We start from the raw sequence: 26,968 nt of genomic DNA on the forward strand, positions 1-26,968 counted from the left end.
CGATCTTCCTGCCTCAGCTTCCAAGCTACTGAGATTACAGGTGTGTCACCATGCCTAGCTTCTTCTATATTTTTTAAATAATCTAGAAATTCTGGGTGATCTTGGCTCCAAGTCACAATCTGAGGTAGATTTTTCAGTGAAGGCTCTTGAAAGTGAGCCCTTCTGCTTTCATATCATTGTAGATACACACTTGAAAGGTTTGTCACTATGACCAAAACACCCAATGATAACAACTAAAAGGGGGGAATATTGATTTTGGCTCATGATTTCAGTCTATGGTCAGTGGGCACCATTGCTCTGGACCTGAAGTAAGGGCCTGGTGAAGGAGAGCTGCTCAGCTCATGGTGGCTGTGGAGCAGAGAGAGAGAAAAGTGGGCAGGGGAACAGGAGGAGAGCTGCTCAGCTCATGGTGGCTTGGGAGCAGAGAGAGACAGGAGCAGGCAAGGGAGGAGGAGGAGAGCTGCTCAACTCATGACAGCTGCAGAACAGAGAAAGGAACAGGCAAGGGAGCAGGAGGAGAGCTGCTCAGCTCATGGTGGTTACAGAGTAGAAAGAGAGGAGTGGGTGGCGGGGATAGGAGGGAAAGGGAGAGGAATGGGGGAAGCAGAGGTCCAGGACATCCATGCACTTTAGGGCAAGCCCTCCTAGGTGGTGAGGGGGAATTCATGAAGGAAGCACTTCCATCCATCGACATTATATACATATGTGAGACCAGGAATGCTTCCTCAGTATCTTGTTTGGGGAAGGGCTGAGTGGGGAGGGAGCCAGGGAAGATTCTCCAAGTGCTGTGTGCCCATGTGTCACTATCACTGTAATTTCATTATGATGTGAGACTATGATGCACCAATAAAAGGATTATAGAATATCTGATCCTTAAAAATAGTGTGTATGTAGGAGCCTTACTCTTTCCCTGTTCCTCTCAAAAAACTTATATGTAATTTCATAGAGTGAAATTTTATAAACCCTAGTGTATCATAACAATTATATAACAGTAATTTATAGGCTAAAAAAAATAAAGACCTAGAGAGGTAAATTAACAGTCCTAAGTTCACATATGTGGTAGAGACAGGTATCTTCACTTTTTTCTCCTGGCATTTTCTAATATGTAGGAAAGCCATTTGTCTCAATTATATATTACAGTTATTTCTACAAAGCTATTTCAGAAAGAATTTTAAAGAGAAACCTCGCTCTTTAAATTTTTGTTGATCTTCAACTAATGTCATGTGCATGTATGAACGTATTGATATCTATCTCATTATCATGGGTGGGGAAGGAGGAGGATAAGAAAATGGAGATATGAGAGAGGAAAATTACATAATATAATGTACATCTATTAGTATTATCATTGTGAGTCTCACTATCAGATACAATTACAATGTACCAATAAAAATTAATAAAAAATTTTTGTTCTTGTATAACTGATGTTGAGTCAGGACTTTTTCGACTGCTTACACAGTTGTTCCTATGAAGTAGAGAAACTATTATTATCTCCCTTTATCCTAGATTCATAGCCAAAGCTGCTATAGCAAAGACATATTAACAAGAGAAAATCATACAGATGTATTTAACATAAGTTTTATGTGACACAGAAGCCTTCATAAATGAAGACATGATGAAATACTTAAACTTGGGTATTTTATGTAGGTTTGGTGAAAAAGCAGACAGTCATGGGCAAGGAGATAAGGTCTGATGGTAACACACTGGGGAACTTGGCAGGATCTTTTGTCCAGATTCTCCCATGTGGCCTTCTTCCTGGGATGGGAAAACACCTCTCACACGAAATTCTTCTGATCTGCCTCAGAAAAGGTCAGGAAAGTCTCCCTCAGTTTTTTGCCTGCTTCAGGGCAGGAGAAAGGCCAGAGAGAGCTTCCTGCTTCTATTGTTTATGTTTAGGGGTAGAGTCTCCTGAACCTGATCATTCCTTTCCTCTGTTTTTCTGCATACTTAATGACCATCCTAACTGGGAAGAGAACAACTTCTTTTTTTTTTTTTTCTATCAGTAATAGAGTTAGGGATTATAGGTTGAGGGAGTTACAATGCATGACACTTATTTTAATCTCACATGCCTGGGGAAAAAATAGGGCACTGAATCCAATAATTTATTGCTAAATTTGAAATTTTATTTGATAAATGTAATCCAGGGGAGAGGTTTGGGTTTTATTATTTAATTAATTAATTTATTTATTTATGGTACTAGGGGTGGAACCCAGGGGCATTCTACCTCCAAGTGACACACCCAGTCTATTTTTTTTTTATTCTTTATTTTGAAACAGGGTCTCACTGAGTTGCAAAGGACCTCACTAAGTAGCTGAGGCTGACTGCAAATTTGGATCCTCCCGTCTCAGCCTCCCAAATGCTGGGATTACAAGCGTGTGCCACCACACACAGCTTGGGTTTTGTTTTAAATACAAAGTAGTTATTTTCTTAAAAAATTACTTTGTTTTTGTGGATATATTTTTGACGATGGGAACAGGGGAAGGGAGCAATGTATATTTGCTTTCTAACTAAAATTGAATCAGTATTTTTCAATTTACTTAAATGTGGTATTTGTTAAATAAATTCCAAACCTATAATTACTAATAATGTTCATTTTTACATAACAGGATAGACATGATTCAGCTGATTCTGAAAGTACTTGTCATGTGTGGCACATGAATATAGAAGCCCTTCCAGAATGGATAAACTGCCTAATCCAAAAAGTAAGCTTCTGAGTAAGATTAAGAATATACAAACTTAAAAACACTATTGTCCTCCTTGTAAAGCTGAATTTTAGATGCACTGTTTTAAGACGTGAAGTGCTGTTTCTCTTGATTGTACCTACTGGCTTCTTCATGAATATCAGAGTGCTCCAGGTATTTTTCTGTCTCAGACTTTGCGCTTGTCATTTTCCCTCCTCTGAGTGTTCTTCCTACAGGTGCTCACTTAGTTTGTTCCTTATTTCCACAGTTCTTTATCTTCATTGAGACATTGCCAAGCTAACTTATCAACTATCTCCCCCTTTCATCTTCACACTGTCACATTCTCTGCTTTATGTTACCATCTTCATTTGACAGACTCATGCACACAGTAATATATGTTACTTATATGAATATATACTTACAAATATATATAAACGAATACATGAGATATACATGTACATATAATTATATATACTCGCATATGTACACAGTTGCCTCTGCATACATATAGATTACTTACCTTGTTAATTACCTTGCTTTCCCAAAAGAATATAAGCTCCATGAAGTCAGAGATTTTTACATTTTGGTCATTTCTTTATCCTCAGCACTTAGAATAGTGTCTTTGAAGTAATGAAATATCTGATGTGTATCATTCATGTACACTCTGATGCACACATATACACACATATAAAATAAGCTGGATAATTAATGAGTTATTGGTACAATCAAAATGAAAATACTAGACTTTAAAGGATCCTTGATGAAATTAAAGAGCAAGAGCTCCCCTTGTGAATAGTATGGCACAACTGTTTTTCACATTTCTAAATACCTGTCTTAGCAAAGTATATATAATATGATTTTTTGAAAAATACAGTTATATTTCTCCACTGAGTAATTCTCTTGTTTATTTTTTTAAAATTGGTAAATATTCTTTATATATAAACATTGTATGATTTTTTGGGGGGAGAATGCCAATGCATTACTTTTAAGTGTCATGAACTTTACAAAATACATTAGGATAGATGTTCTATTGTCTTCAGTGAAAAGATAATTTTAAGCCAGTTTATTATTAATTTTTAAACTGATTTTAGAAAGTGCACTATCTGATGTATGTAATCAATATCTTTTGGTTGTATGTAAAAAGCCAGGAGGAGCTTTATTCTGTTGGTTGGGTAATGTTCCCTCCCCCAGTGCTTGGTATGCAAGAAGTGTATCAAAACAGACACTTTTCTGTGCGATTTTACTTGCAAATTAAGCTCTGTAGACTGATTTGCTTCCTGGTTCCATAGAGCATTTTTCTTTTCATTAGTTCACACTGTATCCAAATTCAACCTATTGTTTAAAAGACTCTCTTTTGGAATTCTGAGGAGTATTGTTTGGATGAGCGTGATTTGCAATAAGTTACCGTTCTAGAACTTTGTAGCTGCTTATCTCTATTTATTGGAAGGTTTGTTTCCATTTGCTGTTTTGTCTACTAATCAGAAAACAGAAAGCTAGCCTTTTCTGTAGCATAGAGAACTTTCATGTGGTTAGCTTTTTTTTTTTTAAACTCACATTCTCTTTGGTCACTTTACAATGAAAGCATTGTCTTTATTTTCCTTTATTACCTGTAGGCTCAGTGGACAGTTGGAAAACTGAATTGCCCTTTCTGTGGGGCCCGTTTAGGGGGCTTTAATTTTGTCAGCACTCCAAAATGTTCCTGTGGCCAGCTTGCAGCTGTACATCTCTCCAAAAGCCGGACTGATTATCAACCAACACAGGCAGGCGGACTAATGAGACCATCGCTGAAATACTTGTCACATCCTAGAGTTCAGTCAGGTTGTGACAAGGAAACTCTGCTGATAGGTGGTGGCTCCAAAAGCAGAAATCACAGGCTTTTAAACATGGCCCAAAATAATAATGGCCTCGGAAGATTAACAGAAGCACTCTGCCTAGAGGTGCGATCTACGTATTTTGAGATGAAGAAGGAACAATTGCTCTTCAAAACGTCGGATCCTTTTCTTCCTCAGCTTATGACTGGCGGATGTGCTACAAGAACTTTTCATAGAAAATCACATAGTTTGGATCTGAACATCAATGAGAAACTGACTTTATTACCCACTTTGTATGAAATCCATAGTAAGGGCTCTGCCTATCCCAGGCTAAATGAAACACAGCCTATTGACCTTTCAGGCTTGCCTTTGCAGTCTAGTAAAAATAGCTGTTCCTTTCAGAATACAAACAGTTTTGATCCTAATATGCTGCTGCAAAGACTTTCAGTGGCTCCCTGTGAAACCCAGACACAAAGAGGAGGCGAATTTCAGTGTGGTCTAGAAGCTTCTTCGGTGTACTCTGACTATGCTAATTCTAGCAACCTGACTTTCCTGATGGATCTGCCCTCAGCAGGAAGGAGCCTGCTGGAGGCCTCCGACCAAGAAGAGCACCTCTCTGCTCTGGATTTCCTGCGCTCCACCAGTTTTCCACTGGGCACCATTAATCAGAGGCTGAATAAGAGAGAAAGGAGCAAGTTGAGGAATCTAAGAAGGAAGCAGCGAAGGCATGAAAGATGGCTACAGAAGCAGGTAATTTTAAAAATAAGAGTTTACTGTAAATTCTCTATCTACAAGTACTGGGGCTTGGGGAGTGAAGCTAATTTTTAATATCTGTGTTTAATAAAAAAACACTTGGTTTTAATTTTTGAAATAATATTTCTTTCTAGGTATACTTAATCATGCAGCCCTATTGTAATTGAGACATATAACCCTGTTTCTATGTTTCATCTATGTTTAGAAAAAGCAGTTTTCCTCAGTTCTCCTAGTATTTTAGAGGAACATTTGTCTCATATTAAGAATACATTTTTTTTTGTCACAAACATTTTAAATTGATCATGTGCTAGGATTGTTTTGTAGTGATTTTATTTCAGGTTAAGTTGGGAAAATGTTTTCTTCTAAATTCAATTAGGTAAAAAATTTATTCACTTTTCATTTTATTTAAGTGGATATTTTTAAAACACTACTTAATTATGTGTTCATATGATCCAGATATGATTAACTGTACTAACTTGTGAAAATTGTCCAAAGGGTAATTTACCTTTGCTGTAATTTTGTAGAAGAGTTTACTTCTCTATGATTTGAACTTCTTGTGTGCCTTATAGTAGTATACTGCAGAGTCTGATGTGTGAAAGTACTTAATGATATATGTGAGCTGTTGTGGAAAACAAAACCAATGAATGAAATGTTGTGAAAATTGAAAAGCTTGAGGCCCATTATATTTCTGTATAATTTTTTGTAAATTGCCTTTGTTATTTGCTTACTATTAATAGATGGTAGTTCTTAATATAGTAGCTCCTTTTTTGTGGTACTGGGGATGAAACCCAGGAGCAGTCTACATCAGAGCTACACCCCCTGCCCTATTTTTTATTCTTTATTTTGAAACAGGGTCTCACTGAGTTGCAGAAGGCCTCACTGAGTAGCTGAGGCTGTCCCTAAATCATGATCCTCCTGTCTCAGCCTCCCGAATGCTGGGGTTATAAGCATGTGCCACCACGCCCGACCTACTTCCTTCTTTTAAATCATTATGACTTCTTATTCTAGTCATAGACTCAATAAAATAAAATTATTGAACTGAGTGCTTCAACTGGATTTTAGATGTTTTTTCATCTTTCAGTTACATAATGTAATTACAATTATAGCTAATTGCTTATTATATTTTTGACTGGTTGCTAACAGGAGCATTTCAGTTTGGTGTGAATGATAATAAAGTGATCTCAAGGTATACTTTATATAATGTAAAAATGAATTTATTTTATCATTACTGCAATATACTACACAGTACAATTTATTGAAGCTGTAAAATTAAACATGTTTGAGAATTTGACTTATACCTAGATAAATTTGAAATGATCATACAATAAGTGAATATTCAGAAAAACACTTTAAAACAATTAATGTGAAGAGCTCTGAAATAATTTTCTAGCAAATAGAAATTTAAAAGAAGCCTGAAAATTATACTTATTCTATGCTATTAATGTGTGCACATAACATGTTTTACAATTTTTAAATTGTGTTTGTTTCTTGTATTAGGCACTTCTGAAACAATAGCTATATATTATTCGCCAGTTACCAGACTTGGAATGCTCTATTTTACAGTTTAGAGCAAATCAAGAGCAAATTTAAGTTTTGTCTTGTTTTGTATAGATGATGTTATTTTTATTCATTTGATTTGACCAATATGCTTAGCTAATTGATCAGTATTATAAGTCTTAAGATGTGACATTTCAGTAAAAGGCAGAATCCTAATGTTTTTGATTGATTGCTTAGGAGCTATAGGCAAACAAATGCTCAATGTCTCTTTACCAGAAACTTAAAGGGTAGAACTGAGCAGTGTAGAAATTTTGTGAGTTGGTGATATGAGTACACACCATTGTTAGAGCTAGAAAGAATAATTTTTAAAAGTCTAACATAGTAAGCCAGGCATGGCAGGTATACGCCTGTAATCCCAGTGTGGGAGGCTGAGACAGGAAGATTATAAGTTTTAAGTGATAACGTGGTTGAAGCTGGAGGTCATTAAATAAAGTTAAATGGGCCAGGCACAGAAAGGCAAATACCACATGATCTCACCTACGTGCTACAAGTGTTGGCTTTCAGAAGTTGAGAACAGAATAGTCATCACCGGAGGGAGGGTGGTATGAGGAGTGGTGAAGCACAGGTGGTCAATGGGTAAGAGGTTACATATGACAGGAGAGGGAAGTTCTGGTGCTGTAGTGTACAGTAGAGTAACTACAGATAATCATATGCACATATGTGTCAACAAAGGTGGAAGGATAGTGAACATTTTATCATAACAAAATAATGTTTGAGACAAATATGCGTATCCTTATGTGAATATTACAGATTTTACAAATGTATCAAAATATGATTTTTGTTTCAATTAATACATATTTTTAAATGTTGATAACAGTAACTAGTACTTTCTGTCTTGTATGTTGACAAGCAGGGATTTAATACATGTTTATAGAATTAAAATGGAATAAACCAAATAATTGTGTCATCAGTTTATCTCAGATATTAACTCTTGCTAAGATTTGTCTGTTTGCTTGAATTAGCATGACTGACTTTTTTTTTTGGGGGGGGGTACTGGGATTAAACCCAGAGTATCCTGTCTCGGAGCTACACCTCCAGTTCTATTTTATTTATTTATTTATTTATTTATTTATTTATTTATTTATTTTTATTTTGAAAGAGGGTCTTACTAAGTTGCTGTGAGTCTCAAAAAATTGCAGAGGCTGGCCTTGAATATGTAATCCTCTTGTCTCAGCCTCTCAACTACTGGGATTATAGGCATGCACTCTCATGCCCAGTAGAATTTCATCCTTTTTGTGGCTGAATAGTATAGTATTGTATGTATATACACTGCATTTTCTTTATCCATTCACCCACTTATGGACACCTAAGTAGTTTCCGTGTCTTGATTTTTGTACGTAGTACTTCAATAAACATGGGAGCTCAGATGTGTTTTCAACATACTGAATTCCATTTTCTTTGGATACATGCCAACTAGTGGAATAGCTGGGTCATATGGTAGTTCTTTTTTCATACTGCTTTCTACAATGGCTATATGACTTTACTTTACGTTTCACATATGCTATATAAGGGTTTTCTTTGCTCCATTTCCTTACCCACACTTATTATCTTTCTTTTGTCTATTTGATAATCGTCATTCTAACAGGTATGAGGTGATATTTCATTGTGATTTTTTGTGTGTGTGTGTCATGCTGGGGATGGAACCCAGGGGCATTCTACCTCTGAGGTACACCCCCAAACCTATTTTTTATTCTTTGGTTTGAAACAGATCTCACTAAGTTCCAGAGATCCTCATTAAGTAGATGAGGCTGGCATTGAACCCGGATCCACCTTTTTTAGTCTCCCAAGTACTGGGATTACAAGTGGGCACTACCATACCCAGCTTCATTGTGATTTTGATTTGCATTTCTCTGATGATTGGGAATTTTTATGTACATATTGGCAATTTTTATGTCTTTTGAGAAATGTATATTTAGCTCTGTTACCTATTTTTTTTTAAAATCAGGTTATCTGTTTATTTTTGTTATTGACACCTTCATTTCATCCAAATCTTCTTTTTGGTTCTTTGTTAAAGTCTCAATTTCCTCCTTCATATCCTGTACATTTTCTTTGAGGCCTTTCATTATATTGAAGAATTTGAAATTCTCCTTCTTGCATTTCTTGTAGACGAGTATTGGTGATCTCCTTGTTATGTTTTGGGAGTTTATTGTTTCCTCTCTATTTCTCGTTCTCATATTTTTGGAGTTCTCAGGTCTGTGTTTCCATCGTCTTGGCAATTTCTTCCTCTTTGTGTGTGAGTCTTATATTTGTTTGCTCTCCCTTAATAATAAGGTCTATGCTGAGGGTATATATTCACCCCTACCAATCTGACTCAAATACTTAAAATTTTGAGTTTGTCCTCCAGAGCCTCTTTAACTAGATATAGTTCTTAGTGCAGGTAAACAGGTGTCTCTGATTGGCTCTGAGACACTGTACTGTCCTGGCCTGAACTCCACAGGACCAGAGACTATGATGCTCTCTTGAGACCTGCAGCCTGCTGGTTGGGACTTAATGCACCCTGGAGACCACCACTACTCTGCTGATTTTGAGCCTGTGATACTGCAGAGGGCTCATCTCCTGCCTCTGCGACCAGTGGACTTAGGCTAAGCAAAGCCAGCGATTGCTATGTTCCAAACGTATGATCTGGCTTGCCGAACTTTGATGGCCCCTGGGACACCACTCCAGATCAGCTTGTTATGGTCACGGGAGGTACTTTCAGGCACTAGCTTACATGCATGCCAGGTGCAACTCTGCTGATGGAGGCTATTGATTTCCTAGCTTTTTGCTGCAATCAAGTGATACCCTGCCAGGCCCTGACCTTTTGGGGTAGTCTGGCTGATGTGGTGCCACTGCTCCTGCCCAAGGCCCAAGGTCTGGCAGAGAGAGATTGTTCTGTTTCAAGCTGGGGGTTTGGGTGGCTCAGTTCCTTAGCCCTAAGGAAACCACTCCCATCCTGGGTGGCCACACTCCGAGGCGTCCTTGCTGTCCTCCAGAGCTGATGCTTTGTGGCTTCTAAAAATGGCCAGATGCAAGTTCACTGTTTTTGGAATCTGCAACTCAGTAGGCTGAGCTGTTTCTCCCTGGCACCACAAGTCAGTCATGGTAATCCCTAGAGACCCTTCCAGGGCTCCACAAACTATGGACTGCAGGTCCTGTCTGTCTTTCTCTAGGGTTTATCTACTAATTCACATTTCTGCTGTGTCGATAGTACTCCTCACTCCTGCCTCCACAGAGGTGGTTCGCAAGGTCTCAGGCCCCCTGTGATTCTATTTCTTTGCCGGGTAAGTCCCTGTGGCTGGGCACAGCCGGCACTCCTGCTGGGAATGATTTGTTAACTCATGTTGATGGAGCTGCTGCTGAAGAGATGGTTTCAGCCAGGACCCTGTCAAGTGTGGGCAAAATGCTGACCACTTTTGTTGATGGTCTGCAGTTGTCAGCCTCACAACCATCCACAGTTTCTACCTAAATGTCTCTGGAAGCTGCAGTGCATGGCCTGACCCAGATTGGACTGCCATTGGTCTGCACTATTGAGTTTTTGAAGTTCTTTATATATCCTGGATATCAAAGCCTTGCCAGATATATAATTTGCAAATACTTTATTCCAGTTTTGTGGATTGTGGATTGTCTCTCTATTCTGTGATTATTTTCTTTGTTGTGCAGAAACTTTCAGTTTGATGTTATCCCATTTATTGTGCTTTTGGAACATTATCCAAAAACTCTTCCTATTCCAACATTCTGAAGTATTTTCCCTATCTTTTCTTGTAGTAGTTTCATACTTTTATGTCTTTCATTTATGTCTTTATTTAATTTTTAATATTTTTGTGTATGATGAGATATAGGGGTATAGTTTTATTCTTTTGCATGCAAATATAAAATTTTTCCAGTGTCATTTATTGTAGAGACAGATATTACCTCAATATGTGTTCTTAGCATTTTTTTTTAAGATCAGGTGGTTGTAGATATGAGTTTACTTCTTGAATTTTTATTCCATTGGTTTATGTGTTTTATAACAATACCATGGTGTTTTGATTACTACAAAAGTTTCTGGTGTATTTTGAAGTCAGGTAGCATAATCTTTCTGCTTTGTTCTTTTTGCTCAATATTGATTTGTCTCTGTGTGTGCATGTGTGTGCGCACGCATGTGTGTGTGTGTTCACATAGCAATTTTAGGATTGATTTTTTTTTCTGTGAAGAATGTCATTGCTAATTTAATAAGGATTGGATTTTATCTGTAGATAAGTTTGAGTAGTATGGACATTTTAATAACATCAACTGTTCCAATCCATGAGAATGTTATATAGTTTTCATATAGAGCTTAGGAAATCTGGATTTCTGACTGTCACTTTACTTTTTGTGTGTGTGTGCTACTGGGGATTAAACCCAGAAGCATTCTACCTCTGAGCTAGCACTATTTTTTATTCTTTATTTTTGAAACAGAGTCTCACTAAGTTGCGGAGAACCTCACTAAGTATCTTGTCTCCACCTCCCAAGTACTGAAATTACTAGGGTGCGCCACCACACCCAGCTTATCACTTAACATTTTTAACAAATTCCTGTGAAAGCTGGAAATCTTTCAGTGGCATATACCATGATAAGAAAGTATTAATGAAACTACAGAAAGTTATTCACATTTTTAAAACTTAGAGACATAAATGATACTGAAACTATAGCCATTTTTCAGCATTTCTGTTTAGCAAAGGTTAATTAATCATCAGTTTTGGGGAAAGATAGTACTGAACTGCATTTAAGCAGCACATTTCTCTTTTATCCAGCATAATTCTCCTCCACCTTCTTCATTATTATTATTTTGCAATAAAATTTTCTGATTCCTGATATATAGCTGTTATGATTTAAACACTGATAGGCCCATATAATAACCATCACAGTGGTGATATAAAACAGTCTCATTACCCCCAAATTCCTTTGTACTTATTAACTTTCAAAGGAGAGTTGACTATCCTTAATACCTGACAACCTCTATTCTCTTTTCCTTTACTTTAGTTTTATCTTAATAATGTTATAAAGTCATGTAATGTTATACTAATAGAATCAAGTCAGGCATGATGGGACATGGGACACATCTATAATCTCAGTACTTGGTAGGCTGAGACATGAGGATTAAAGGTTCAAGGCCAGCTTCAGCAACTTAATGAGACCCTGTTTGAAAATCAGAAATAAAAAGGGTTGGGGGTGTATCTCAGAAGCAGAATTCCCTTGGGTTTCATTGCCAGTACCAAAATAATAATAATAATAATAATAATAATAATAATAATAATAATAACAACAAAGTCATATCGTATATAATCTTTGAAACTGCCTTCTTTTTCCCAGCAAATTGCCTGTGAGATATATCTGAGTTGTTGCTTATAAGTATAGTTTGTTGCTCATTATTTTTTGGTAGTATTTTATTGTATGAATAAACCATGGTTTATTTGTTCACCTGTAGAAAGACAGGTAGATTATTTCAGGTTTGAGTAATTTCAGGGGTGCTGGGGACTTAACTCAGGGGCATCCTACCTCTGAGCCACACCCCTAGCCCTATTTTTATTTTTTTATTTTGAAGCAGAGTCTCACTAAATTTCAGAGGGCCTCACTAAGCAGCTGAGGCTGGCCATGAACCTGTGATCTTCCTGTCTCATCTTCCTTAATCTCAGGATTAAAAGCATTGCATAACAGAGTCAGTGGCATTCGACCATGTGACTGAATTTCCTATTCATTTATTTCCTTTGCTGCCTTAATCTTCAAATACTCACCTTAGTTATAAAACCTTACCAAAACTCCCAGAAAAATAAGCACAAAACCTACCCAGAATTACAGAACGAGGGACACAAAAATGTCCTAGAAGGTTAGCATTTCACCAGCTAATAAAGATCTGTGTTGGGAAAGCCAGCTGAGGGGGAAAAAAGTGTCATGCCTGGCACAGGTTTCAGGTTTGAGTAATTTCAAGTAGAGCTGTTACAAGTATTCATGTGTTTATTTTTGTGTGAATCTAAATTTTCATTTTTCTAGGGTAAATACTCAGGAGTTGGATTGCTGGATCATGTGGTAAGTATCTATTTAACTATATAAGAAGTTATCGGATTGTTTTCCAAAATGGTCTGTACCATTTTGCAGTTTAAGAGGTAGTGTATGAGATTTACATTTGCTGTGCATCCTTGAAAGCAAATACCTGGTATTCTTCATATTTTTTTCATTTTACTCATTCAAATACTATAGATATTTAGTTATCACATTGTGGCTTTAATTTGTGTTTTCCTACTGATGAACATTTTTCTTTTCTTATTTTTCATTTGTATGTATTTTTTAGTAAAGTATTTCTTTACATTCTTTATATTTTTTAAAGCAGGCTATTTTCTAACTATTCCATTTTGAGAGTTCTTCATGTATTTTGGGTACAACTTCTACATTGGATTTGTGATTTGTAAATTATTTTCTCCCAGTTTTTAGCTTCTTGTTTTTTTTTTTTGTCTCAACATTTTTTTTTATCTGTAGAGCAAGCATATTTAATTTTGATGTAGTTGAATATCTAAAAAAAAGAAAGTAAAATGTTTTAATGGATAATATCTTTGGTGTTATAGCTAAGAACTTGTCTTTCCTTAGGCTATAAAGATTTTTTTCCCTATGGTTTTTTCTAAAGTTTTATGATTTTAAGTTTTACATTGAGAACTATTATTTGCTGTGCATTGATTTTTTTTAAAACAAAGTATGAGGTTTAATTTGGAGTTTATTAATTTGCATTGAGATGCTCAATTGTTCCAGCACCATTTGTTGAAAATTGTGTTTTCTTTGTCTATTGAAAAGCTTTTTTAAATTTGTCAAAAATTAATTGGATAAATATGTATGAGTCTAATTCAGGACTTTCTGTTCTGTTCAGTTTATTCTTTTGACAGTACTCCTTTTTCTTATTTGTTAGAGTTTTATAGTAAATCATAAAGTAACATATTGTGAATTCTTCAACTTTATTATCTTTTCCAAAAATTGTTTTAGCTATTCTAGTTCCTTTGGTTTTTCATATAAAGTTTAGGATAAGCCTGTTTATATTTACAAAAAATAATGTTGGAATTTTTTAATTGAAATTATGAAATTTTGTTAAATATATAAGTTGACTTGGGAAGAAGTAAAGTCTTTACTGTTGACTTCCCCAGTCCATGAACATAAATTTTTATATTTTGTATATTTCAGTATTTGGAACCTATGCAGATTTAGTTAGATTTATACCTAAATATTTTGTTTTTTGAAGGGAAGTTATTATTTTTAAAATGTTTCATTTAAATTATACATTTTTATATTTAAAAACATTATTTTGTTTTTACTTTTTACCTTGTAGTGTTAGAATTACAAGTCTCATATTTTTTTTAATCAGATTTAGCCTTAAGTATTTTTAACATTAGTAACTGGTAATGATTTTATATTTTATTTTGCACTTAAAATTTATTTTTTCTAGCTGGGCGTGGTGGTGCATGCTTGTAATCCCCGCACTTGGGAGGCAGAGACAGGAAGATTACGTAGGTTTGAAGCCAGCCACGCTGGCTTAAGAGACTCTGTTTCCAAATAAAAAAAGTATAAAATAGGTCTGGGAGTGTAGTCCGGTGGTAGAAGGGTTTCCAGAAGCCCCAGTACCACCAAAAACAACAACAACAAAATTCTATAATAAACACAATTATAAAACTTTTATATTGTATTATTTTTTAATTAAATACAACTATGTTTTATGGAAGTTCAGATAATTTTTGAGGAAATATTTGGGATCATTCTTACCATTTGTGTGTGTGTGTGTGTGTGTGTGTGTGTGTGTGTGTGTGTGTGTGTGTAGTACTGGGGATTAAACCCACAGGCATTGTTAATATGTTGTACTGACTTTCTGAATATATTTAAAAGGATAAAATGTTTATTTTACTGCAGAGGAAAAGAACAGATGTTATTCTAGCACAGAGTCAAGGCCAATGGGGCTATAAAGCATACTTGGATATTCACTGTTGCACTTGAAATTTAATAAATTTTTAATTTAAAAAATGTGTGTGTGTGAGAGAGAGAGAGAGAGAGAGAGAGAAAGAGAGAAAGAGACAGAAATAGAGACAGAGACAGAGAGAGACAGGCAGGCAGGCAGACAGACACATTGACAGATATACACTGACTGGGGATAGAACCCAGGGGCTTTCTACCGCTGAGCTACAACTCCAGGTTTGAAAGAGTCTTGCTAAGTTGCTGAGGCTGATCTTGAGCCTGAGATCCTCCTGTCTCAGGTTCTGAAGTAATGAGATTATAGGCATGTACCAACATGTGTGGCTCAATGGATTTTTTTTTTTTTTTTTTTTTTTTGGTGGTGGTACTGGGATGGAACCCAGGTGCTTTTCTACCTCTGGGATATATTCCCAGACCTATTTTTATACTTTATTTGGAAACAGGGTCTCGCTAAGTTCCTGAGAGCTTCACTAGGTAGCTGAGGCTGGCTTCGAACCTGTACGATCCTCCTGTCTCAGCCTCCCAAGTGCGGGATTACAAGCGTGCACCACCACGCCCAGCAGCTCAATGGAATTTTATATGTTGATCTTACATACTACAGTCTTTTCACTGTCACTTATTAGTAATAATAGATTTTTGTGGATGTCACTGGTTTTTCTACTTAAATATTATATTGTTTGAAAATAAAAAGATCCTTGTCTCTTTTCAGATGTTTTTTCTTATATTATTGAACTGCTTGGAACCTCTGGGACAATGCTGATTAGAAGTGGTGAAAGCATATTCTTGTATTTTTTCTGATGTTAGCTAGAAAGCAACCTGTCTTTCACCAGTAGATATAATGTCAGTTGTAGGTTGGTTTGTTTCTCTTTCTTTCTTTGTTGTGAATGTTCTTTATCAGATTTTGGAAATTTCCTTTTATACCCAGTTTGGAGATAATTCTGAATGAATAGATGACAAATTTTGTCAAATGCTTTTTCTGCACCAGTTGATACATTCTTGTAGTTTCATTGTTAATAGCAGTTATCCATTATTTCTCCAGTGAATGTCACTTTGTTATGTTGTTTTATTCTTTTTACATATTGCTGAATAGTATTAGATACTATTTGCTACAGCTTTTCAGAGTTTCTTTTTTTGTCTCTGCTCATGAAAGGTATTGATCTGAAATTTTATGTTTTCTCACTGTCATTGTGTAATTTTGGTATTAAGGTAGTGTTCACCTTATGAAATGAATTCTCATTTGTTATATAGCAAATATTATGGAGAGTTAGTATTAGTTTTTCTTAAATGTCTGGTAGTGAGAGTACCTGGGCCTAGAGATTTCTTTGTTAGAAGACATTCAAGTATGAATTCAATTTTGTTAATAATTATAGATAATTCAGAATTTTATTTCATATCAAATAAGTTATAGTAGTTTGTTTTTTCAAGGAGCTAAGTTAGTAAAATTATGTGTATAGCATCATTCATAGTATTTTTTATTATTCTTTTGATATCTACTAGGTACCTGTAATGATACCCTTTTTTAAACTTATGTTTTCTCTTCCTTATTTTCCTTCTTCTCTCTTTCTGTACTTCAACGAGAGGTTTACCAATTTTAGTAATCTTTTCAAATAATCAGGTCTAGATTTTGTTTCTCCTTACATTTTCACTGATTTCTACTCTTTATTATTTACTTCTTTTTAATTTAATTTTTCTTTTCTAAATTTCAAAATGATGGAAGTGTATTACTGGTTTGAGATTTTTATTTTATTAAGTATCTAATAATGTAAATTTCTTTTAATTGCCACATTAACTATAAACTATAACTTTTATTATGCTTTACTTTTATATTCATTCATTTCTTACTATTTTCTCATTTTTTTTTGAGATATCCTTGTCCCAGCTAGTTTGCCTATGTTATTAGTGTAAACATTAAAAACCTAAAATATCAGTATTTTTAAGAAATTAATCAAAAATTTAGGCTTGTGACAATATATTTTCTCTTTTAGGCTGAGAAAAATATACCTACCACTAGTATGGTTGCACAATATTTCTAAATCTACTTACGCAGAATTTCATTCTAATATGTTTGTATTTTTTAACTTGGGCCTACTTAATATGAACACACAAACATGTTTATTAAACACAAGAATAATGACAAGGAATTTTCTTTGTGTTTCTAATGATTATGCATAGAAATTTAAAGTTATTGACCACATATTTGTATATATGGTATATGTGTACAATAAATCACTAGATCATTAAAATAATTCTAGTACATTTATCTCAGCAAGTTAAATGAATGAAAGTTTTATTAAAAGGGTATAATTTAGGCACAATATAATTTAAGCCAGTATATTACATTAAGATCTATTTATTCAGTTTTACATAGAAAAGATATAGCTTCTGCCAATCACTGAGTTTCATTTTTATGGGTTGGACACAATGATCATCCTGAGTTTTTCACAACATTTAAAAATTTATTTAATTTTTTATCACTCAATGATCTTCAAATCACATATAAATCATACTTTAAATATATATGTTATCGTTTGGTTTTGGAATTATCTCCAAAAACTCATGTTTTGAAAGCATGCCCCCAGTGTAGCAAGGATCAGGGGTTAAATGTCTTAATTTTTTCTTTGTACCATTTCAAATATTTCAAAATATGGATAAATGAATAGGTGTGGAGTTAACGTACATGAAATTGATGCCTTTACCTTAAATAATTACATAGATCTAAATTTTCTCTTTTTTTGTGGTACCAAAGGTTGAACTCGGGAGCATACTACTTCTAAGCTACACCCAACTCTATTTTTATTTTTTTATTTTTCATTTTGAAACAGATTCTCACTGAGTTGTAAAGGGCCTTACTAAGGAGCTGAGGCTATCCATGAACTACAATCCTCCTGTCTCAATCTCCCAAATGTTGGGATTACAAGCATGAACCACCATACCTGGCTTAGATCTAAATTTTTTTAATGTTTAGCATGGTAGTATGTACATAACAGGTACTCAGGAATTTAAAAATAAATGTTTTATGTTTTAAGATAGTTTTAGATTTTAGAACTGTCATGAATATATTGCAAAAAATTACCATATACTTCATACCTAGCATCTCTTGTTTTAATATCTTACATTATTAGTGTATATATATATATCACACCTAGTGAATCAATATTGATGTAATATTACTAATTAGGGTCATACTTTACTTAGATTTTCTTAGTTTTTAACCAAGTGTTCTTATTTGATTCAGGGTCTCATCCAGGATACCATATTACATGTATGTTGCTGTTTCTTAGGTTTCTTTTGGCTACTAAAATTACTCACAGTTTTCTTGCTTTAGATGATCTAGATAGTTTTGAGGAGGACTAGCTAGGTATTTTGTAGAATGCCCCTTACGTGGGATTTGTCTTGGGTTTATCGCAATAGATTGGGTAATGGGCTGTGTCATATATAACCAACACTACCTTACATTCAGTGACTTGCCAAGAGGACTCACCATGTCACCATACTCACAGCTATGTTTCATTATAATGAAAGGATACAAATAATTATCAGCAAAAGAAAAAAGTGTGTGAGGCAAAATCTACAGAACCCAGGTACAAGCTTTTGAGCATCCTCCTCCTTTGGATTCACATAGAATGTGCTTAGTTACCCCAGCATAAGTTGTGAGAAGTGTGAAGTGCTGTATACTGAGAAGTCCATGGGCTCAGCTGATCATGTAGGCACTCTCTGCCTAGCACATACCCACATTTTAGACTCTTAAAAGGAAAGCTGGTGTTCAGCCTAACCTACATTATTTGTACAAACAGATTAAGCATATGGAACCACTATTATCAATTATGATGGTGGTAACCCTCCCAGAATTTAAGCTCCTGAGTTCAACTAAGTCCCAACTTTGTAAGTGTAGACAGGCCTGCTTTGTTAACTCTCTGCATATGAATTTTTGGGAGGAAGAAACAGGTAAAATGCCATCCTCATCATATTACACGAATATATACTATCAACATGACTTACCACTGTTGATGTTAACTCAGGAATGTTTTGTAACACAAGAAGGAAAAATACTAATTATGTTAATTCCTTTTTGCTGTTCTAACAAATTACTACAAACATAATAGCTTAAAACAACATAATTTTATTATCATCTTAAAGTTCTGAAGGTTGTAAGTCTGAAGTGGGATTCATGGAACTAAAATCAAGGTATTGACTGGACTGTATTCTTTCTTTCTGGAGTCCCTAAGGTAGAATCTGCTTCTTGCTTCTACATTTCCAGAGTCTGTCCTCATTACTTGCATGTGGCCTCCTTCCAGCAATGGTATTACTCCAGTTGTCTGATTCTTTTGTTATTTTCTCTGACACCTGTAAGGAGCTTTATCATTATATTAGGCCCAATTGGTTTATCCAGAATAGTCTCCATATTTCAAGGTTCTTAACTAACCATAGCTATAAAGTCTCATTTACCATTTAAGTTAACTGTTATGTTTCAGATATGGAGTGACCCCAGTAAAGCTCTTGTGTTGGTAATGCTTGAATGTTCAGAGGCGAAATAACTGAATCAGGGCTCTAACTTGATCAGTGAATAAATCTACTGATTGGTTAATAATTTGAATAGACCTATTAAATAGGAACTGTAGGTAGGAAGGGTGCCCAAAAGAAGTTGGTAAATCAGGTCATGGCCTTAAGGACTTTGATGTCTCCAGCTGCTCCTCTGCTCACTCGCTCAATTGCTTCCTCCCTTCCTTCTTTCCTCTTTCCCAGCTTCTGAGCAGCTTTCCTCTGCCATGCCCTGCACCATGATGTTTCTGCCTTGGAACTGCTAAACATGAACTGAAGTTTTTTTGTGTGTGTGGTACTGGGTGACGGGTCCAGCCCGTCAGCTGTGGGGCTGAGAAGGAAGGTTGAGTGCTGACGGCCCGAACAGAACCACACGAGCCGGGAGATGTGTCAAGCAGGATCTTGTTTATTGTGGAACACAGCACGCTCTTTTAAAGCAAAAGCAGCAAGGGGATTTCCAGGGCGCCAGCCTATGGGCCAATGATTTTATAGGTCAACCTGTTCACACGCCTTTTCCTCCTATCCGGGCCCGAGTCATGCGCTAAGCACGAACGCGGAAATCTCTTGGCCCTATCAGGGGTTAGATCGTGGCCAAACGATTTGACCGCAGCGCCTCCTCTTCTGAGGGCCGCCGTCGCCATCTTATGTCTTTGAGATTGCTTAGTCATGGCTAAGGGGAAGTATCCAACATCTCCCCCTTTTTGTTTTTGTAATGCTGCTCTTGGGACTATGCCTGTCTTAGGTTGTCCATACTGAGGCATGGAAGGTGCCCGTCATGGGGGATAGCCAGAGCTTTGCTAGCCTCCCCTGTCTTAGGAACATCCAGCTCATTTAAATCTTACCCATTATTGGCAAGCAGACCCCTCCTAGCAATTGTTTAGCTCCGTGGTCTTATGGGCCAAGCTTTGGTATTGGATCTCTACTCGATGTATTTTCCTACAAACTGAACTAATCTATTGAGGATACAGGGGCCCAGGGTACAAACAATCAGGAGAGACACAAGGGTGGCCCAATAGAGGAAAAAAATAAGGCAAAAAGTCCATTGAAGCTTGTCCATAATGGGTTGTTTTGTAGATCTTGCCGGTGTTTTTTAAGGTAAAAACAGCATTTTTCTTGTAAAAAGCATATGCCTCCCTTTTCGGCCATTAATAAGTCTAATTCTTTTTGGTTTTGTAACACTACATCTGCAAGGGAGTCTAAAGGTGGCTTGTAAAATGGATTACTTTGGATAGCCTGTCCATCTACTGGGAGTACTGGGAAGGCACCCCCTCCACAATTACAGGGCCGCCCCATCCTTTTATTAAGGATCTCTCTTTCCTTACCTGGGTCTCCAAATCCTTGTATACCATCCTTATTTGTGCTAATAGGATTAGACTGATGAGGATTTTCGTCTCTTTTTTCAATTAAGAAGAGAGAGCTAATCTCAGGGATCTCTTTTTCCATGGAATCACAATTATTAGTGCATGGTGGAAGATATTTAATGTCCCTTGCTGGTACCCACAGGGGTCTTTTTTCATCTGGAGGGAAGACACATCCAAATCCCCTTCTAGCCGTAATCAATGGGTCTGGCCCTCTCCATATGCCTGTGAGTGGGTCTTTCCATTTCACCAAGATAGATGTATATGTGATTGAGGATGACCAATGTTTCTGGAATGGTGAAAGTTTTGGGCTGTATTTTGAAAAATTTAATATTCTAAGCTGATCATGTGGGGGTAATGAGTCCCCCTTTGTTTTTGTAATTCAACCTTTAAGGTATGATTAAATCTTTTTACAATGGCCTGTCCTCTAGGATTATATGGAATGCCCATAGTATGGGAGATATTCCAGGTTTGGAGGAAAACAGCAAAGGCCTTGCCCATAAAACATGGTCCGTTATCTGTTTTTATCTGGTCAGGCAACCCGAGGGTGGCAAAACATTATAGCATATGATTAATAGCATGTTTGTGTTGGGGCCCGCTCGGCTAGACTGGGATGGGGCGGTGGCTCAACATGGCGCCTAGGCATGTTGCCAAGTCACGAGGCTCACAAGGCTGGCGGTGCCCTGAGCCTGCGCAGTGAGCCCTATCAGGTGCCTTACGGATGATCAGTGACACAGCGCCTCTTGCTACCACCAGCCCACCTATGAGAGGGTTAGAAATGTGCATGCCCTAGCTGTGGGAAGCTTGGGGTTGGTGGAGTGATGAGGGAGGGGTTATGAGACTGATATATATTTGCCTGCTGTGCACATTGAAGGGGAAGCATTAAAGAGGAAGCATCATCAACAGACTCGGCATTTGTGTCTTCTTTCCTGGGGCACTGCAGGTCGGAGCCTTAGGGACGTGACATGTTTGGTCTTTTCTCCCGCGTGGGCTAAGGCCCAGCATGTTCGGGAGTAGGTATCAACTGAAACAAAGATATATTTTAGTCTGCCAAAGGGGAAATAATGGGTAACATCAATTTGCCGAAGATTGTTGGGGCATAATCCTTGAGAGTTGCTGTCCAAGATTTGTGGGAGGGGGGTATTTGAAGGAAGTGTTGGCAGGATTGACAGGCATGCACAATCTTTTTTAAATCAGTTGCCGATGTCTGTGGGTATTTATGTTTCAAGTCCCTCCAATTGACGTGAGTAAGTTGATGGAATTTGGTGGCCTCTGTTATGGAGGAAATAGAGGAGGCTAATTTGTCTGCAGTTTGATTGCCTTTAGAGAGGAGGCTCAGTAGATTTTGTTGGCCTCGCAAATGTTGTAAAAATATAGAATGTATTTGTTGTTTGAAAATTGTTTGTGTTTGAATCATTAGAGGGGTAATAGGATTGGAATCTAGTTTAATATGGGCCTCCATCAATAAAGGTAACAGATTAGCCATATATTGGCTATCTGAAAATAAATTGATGGTTTTATGAATGGTATTTAACACTAATACTACAGCAAATAATTTTGGAACTGGGGGGAGCCTTCTATTGAATGGGATATCGTTTGAATTGGCTATGGGTCTTGTCTGTTGACAAATGAAGGATATATAACCACGGCTGCCCCCATATGTCCCCCCATCGGTAAACACCGTCAGGAAATTTGGATTAGGCTCTTGGATAAAGATTTTTGGGGGCCTCCACTCCAATCTAGTAAGAGTTCATCTACTTACAGGAACCATAATGACAATCAACGTTACCCCAAAATCCCCCTAATGCTATTACCACTCTTTTATTATTTTTTTGTAACCAGGTGAAATCAGATAATTGGTAGGGTATATCTTGAGGGTCCATTTTAAAAAGCCAGTTTGCTATGTCTCTTCCTTTAATAATATAATCTGCTATTCGGTCAATTATTGCATAGACCCGGGACGCCCCTCCTATAGCAAGGTGAATCCAATGAATGGGCTCTCCCATCTGGGCCAAAAGAGCCATGAATAGGGTGCTTCCCATGAAAACACATAAAATTAAAGGCAGCGTGGGATTAAATTGCCTTAAGGATGCCTCATTAATTGGCTTTTGCATTTTTGCTTTTTGGGTTATCCCAGTGATAGGGGCTTTAGTAGGCCCTTTATCTAGTTTTTCCCGCGCTGTCAAAGCAGCTGTTCATACCTGGTCTTGTGGTTCCGAGGGGTACCAGGCAGCAGGGTGGTTTCCTCCCAGGTTGACATTGACAGGAAAGAGGCTCACAATTCCTCTGGCTCCTGCTTCGTCCACATATGGGGGTGGAGCCGAGGGTACGGAGAAGGAATTGGCTGGGGTAAGGGGTTGTGGGGAGCCCTTAGCGTCCCCAAAGGGATCGGGAGGTTTCTTAGGGGCTTTGGGACCGGAAGAGGGTGTATGCTCAGTGGTCCCTTTTTCTGCTGGCTTGGGACCACGGTCAGCGAGGTTTTTGGGGGGTCGTGGCGGAAAACAACTTTTAAGCACGGAGATGGTGGGTAAACCCCCCGGGGGGGGGATCTCCCCTTGCTCTGTCTGGGCTAGCCTAACTAGCCCCTGATCTCGATCCCAGGTATCCCAAACATAAAGATTACTTTCAGGGAGCCATGGGGCAGTTTTTGAAAGGTACCCCCAGGCCTGGGTGGCTTGGTTATCAGTGAGATTAAGTCTTTGGCTCTTGAGAAAGAGTCGAAGGCATTCCGCAGGGTCAGGTTTAAAACTGGACTTCCCCATAATTTATGGGGGGACACTCACCCGTGGACCGATTAGCCTGTCAGTATTTCCTTCAGAGCAAGAAGCAGTGGTACCTCACACGGGGCACCAGACTGACGGGTCCAGCCCGTCAGCTGTGGAGCTGAGAAGGAAGGTTGAGTGCTGATGGCTCAAACAGAACCACACGAGCCGGGAGATGTGTCAAGCAGGATCTCGTTTATTGCGGAACACAGCACGCTCTTTTAAAGTGAAAGCAGCAAGGGGATTTCCAGGGCGCCAGCCTATGGGCCAATGATTTTATAGGTCAACCTGTTCATGCGCCTTTTCCTCCTATCTGGGCCTGAGTCACGTGCCAAACATGAGAGTGGAAGTGTCTTGGCCCTATCAAGGGCCAAACGACTTGACCGCAGTGCCTCCTCTCCTGAGGGCCGCCGTCACCATCTTATGTTTTTGAGATTGCTTAGTCATGGCTAAGTGGAAGTATCCAACACTGGGGATGGAACCCAGGGGCTTTCTACCTCTGGGCTACACTCCCAGACCTATTTTATATTTTATTTGGAAACAGGGTCTCTTAAGCCAACTTCGGCTGGCTTCGAACCTGCGCGATTCTTCTGTCTCAGCCTCCCAAGCACGGGGATTACAAGGGTGCACCACCATGCCCAGCTGAACTGAACTTCTAAAACAATGTGCCAAATAAATCTTTTCTCCTCTAAGTTGTACTTGACAGGTATTTCAGTCACAGTGATGAAAAGACTAACAATAAAAAATCCATAGGTTCCAGGAATTGGGACATGAACATTTATAGAGTCATTATTCTTCATCTATTTCCCCTTACGATATGGCAGATATTTTTCTGGGTGCTTTATTTCACTTAATTCTGCCACCATTTTGTGAGATGATTTCTATTATTATCACCACTTTATAGATGGAATGAGGCTCAGAGAGATTAACTTCCACAGGTCCACAAACCTAAAATGTGGTAACAGCTCTAGGTCCCAAATTTTATTCTCTTAACCATTAATTTGTAGTCTCTCAAGGAAGAGGGGTTTCTTCCCATATATTTTCTTTTCTTTGATGATTTAGATAATATATTATCATATATCTTCATTCTTTATTCATCCTTTCCTTCATTTAACTAATGGTTATTTGATAGTTTATTCTTTGCCAGAAACTGTGCATGGTATTGAAGATACATTAATGAATATCATTCTTCTCCTCTTTGGCAGACATTTGAGTCAGTGGGAAGACATGTATGAATTTCAGTGATTATTTTCTTGTGCATTTGCATAAATACCATATCTTAGAGAATTTAAACTGACAGTATTTACTATGGGATTGCTTTGGCCAAGACCTAGGGATGTAACTGAGAGTGCTAGAGCAGTCACAAAGGATTTAAAATTGATTAGGAAGGGTGGGGAGAATGTGCAGAAATTGGAAAATTGACTACAAAGGAGGACAGAAGTGGTCAGCTGATAAATTGCTATATAGTGACCAGAAACTTGTTTGGTTTGAAGATGCTATGTAGCTGCTGGAGAATTTTGCAAAGCACCAGGCTCACACACACTCAGAGGTCAGTAAGCATTGCTCTGTGGATGAATTGAATAAATGCATGATGCTCCAGGCAGGGTGAGTTATTTAAAAGTAGAGGCCAACCGTAGTTTTTAACCCTGAGTGCAAGTTGAAATTCCCTCAGGAGCTTTAAAAAATATCAGTGTTAGCCAGGCATGGCTAAAGCAAAGATGGCATAAATATTTACGTCCAAGTGACTTTTTTATATTTGGATAACTTTCCTTAGCCTGGAATTGAGAGAAAGAGAATTTTGATTAGGAGCAAGGGGGAGGGAGGCAGTAGAAGGAATGAGGCATTAGAGTAAATTATAGCAAGTTAGCATTTAATGAGATTTACTGTAATCTAGGTACTTAGATTAACTGATTTACATGAGATCTTAGGTCACTGGAACAGATGGAAGCTATGAGAAGAACAGGGTTATCAGAAGAAAGAGTATCTTCTCTTCTTAGACACTGAGGCTGCAGGAGGTAGAACATCAAAGACACACTCAAAGGTCCCCAGTGTGATGGTTTAATGTGTCCCCTTCAAAACTCATCTGTTGCCAATGAGATAGTTTTAAAAGATGGGGCCTTTAAGTGTCTTATTTTGAAGACACTCCACTACTTCCCTCTGATGTAATGCTTTATTATTCTGTCCCTTCTTTCTACTTTTGTAATAATAAAAATTACTTAAGCTTAAAAAAAGAAAGAGATGGGGCCTTTAAAAGTGATTAGGTTGTGAGGAGGGGAGTCGAAGATCTTAGAAGGTAAAAAGACCTCCCGTGCTCTTGAATAGGAAGAATAAATATCAAAATGGCCATTATCCCCAAACTGATCTACAGAGTCAATGAAATACTAATTAAAATTCCACGATGATTCTTCACAGATATAGAAATGTCAGTTCTTAAATTCATTTGGAGCAACAAAACACCCAGAACAGCCAGATTAGTTCTTAGCAATAAGAACCATTCAGGAGGCATCATGATACCTGAGTTCAAACTATACTACAAACCCATAGTAATAAAAAAAAAAAAACAGTATGGTATTGGCGTAAAAGCAGACATGTAGACCAGTGGAGCAGAATAGAAGACTCAGAGAAAATATCCACACACTTATAGTCAATTGATTTTTGACAAAGGGTCCAAAACATACACTGGAAAAAGAGAGCCTTTTCAGCCAGATGTGGTGCACACTTGTAATCTCAGCATTTGGGAGGCTGTGAGTGGAGGATCACAGTTTTTGGACAGTCTCAACTACTTAGCAAGGCCCTTTGCAATTAAGTGGGACCCTGTTTCAAGGTAAAGAAAAAAACTGGGGCTGGGGGTATAGATCAGAGGTAGAATGCCCCTGGGTTCTATCCCCAGTACTGCAAGAAAAAAAAAAAAAAAAAAGATTGCCTCTTCAACAAATGGTGTTGACAAAACTGGTTAATCTTATGCAGAAAAATGGAAACAAACCGTGCTTTCTCACCCTGCACAAGAGTCAATTCAAGATGGATCAAAGACCTAGAAGTTAGATGAGACTTCGCAGCTACTTGAAGCAAGAATAGGACGAACACTCCAGCACATAGGCATAAATAAAAACTCTCTCAACAATACCCCAAAGGCACAAATAATTAAAATTAGGATCATTATGTGGGATTGCATTAAACTGAAGAGCTTCTGTGCAGCAAAGGAAACTATCAAGAAATTCAACTGAGAGCCAACAGGATGAAAGATTTTTGCCAGCTACTCCTCTGATAGAGGACTAATATTTAAAATATAGAGAACTCAAGAAACTCACTACCAAAAAAAAAAACAAATAACCCAATTAAAAAATGGGCAAGTGAATAGACACTTCACAAAAGTAAAAATACAAATGGCAAATAAATGTATGAAAAAATGTTCAATATCATTAGCAGTTGGATGTAAATCAAAACTATGCTGAGATTTCACCTAACTCCAATTAGAATGGCAGTCATTAAAAACACAAACAGTAACAAATGCTGGCAAGGATGTGGAGAAGTGGGAACTCTAATACATTGTTGGTGGGATTGCAAATTAG

General features: G+C 37.4%; 1 protein-coding gene across 2 annotated transcripts in view; it reads left to right on the forward strand.

Moving 5' to 3' along the window:
- Positions 1-26,968, forward strand: part of RNF180 (ring finger protein 180) — a gene marked incomplete at both ends in the record, with an annotated part of 184,951 nt that overhangs the window by 20,498 nt on the left and 137,485 nt on the right. The window contains 3 exons of one of the 2 annotated variants that reach the window (XM_080695630.1): positions 2,604-2,699; positions 4,292-5,239; positions 12,788-12,823. In XM_080695630.1, the coding sequence (XP_080551756.1) occupies positions 2,604-2,699; positions 4,292-5,239; positions 12,788-12,823 (1,080 nt within the window). Of the gene's footprint in view, positions 1-2,603; positions 2,700-4,291; positions 5,240-12,787; positions 13,270-26,968 lie in introns of those variants that run through there. The other variant, XM_080695631.1, reaches the window with a different exon arrangement.

The sequence above is a fragment of the Muscardinus avellanarius genome (assembly GCF_963383645.1).
Source record: "Muscardinus avellanarius genome assembly, chromosome: 1".
Lineage (NCBI taxonomy): Eukaryota > Metazoa > Chordata > Mammalia > Rodentia > Gliridae > Muscardinus > Muscardinus avellanarius.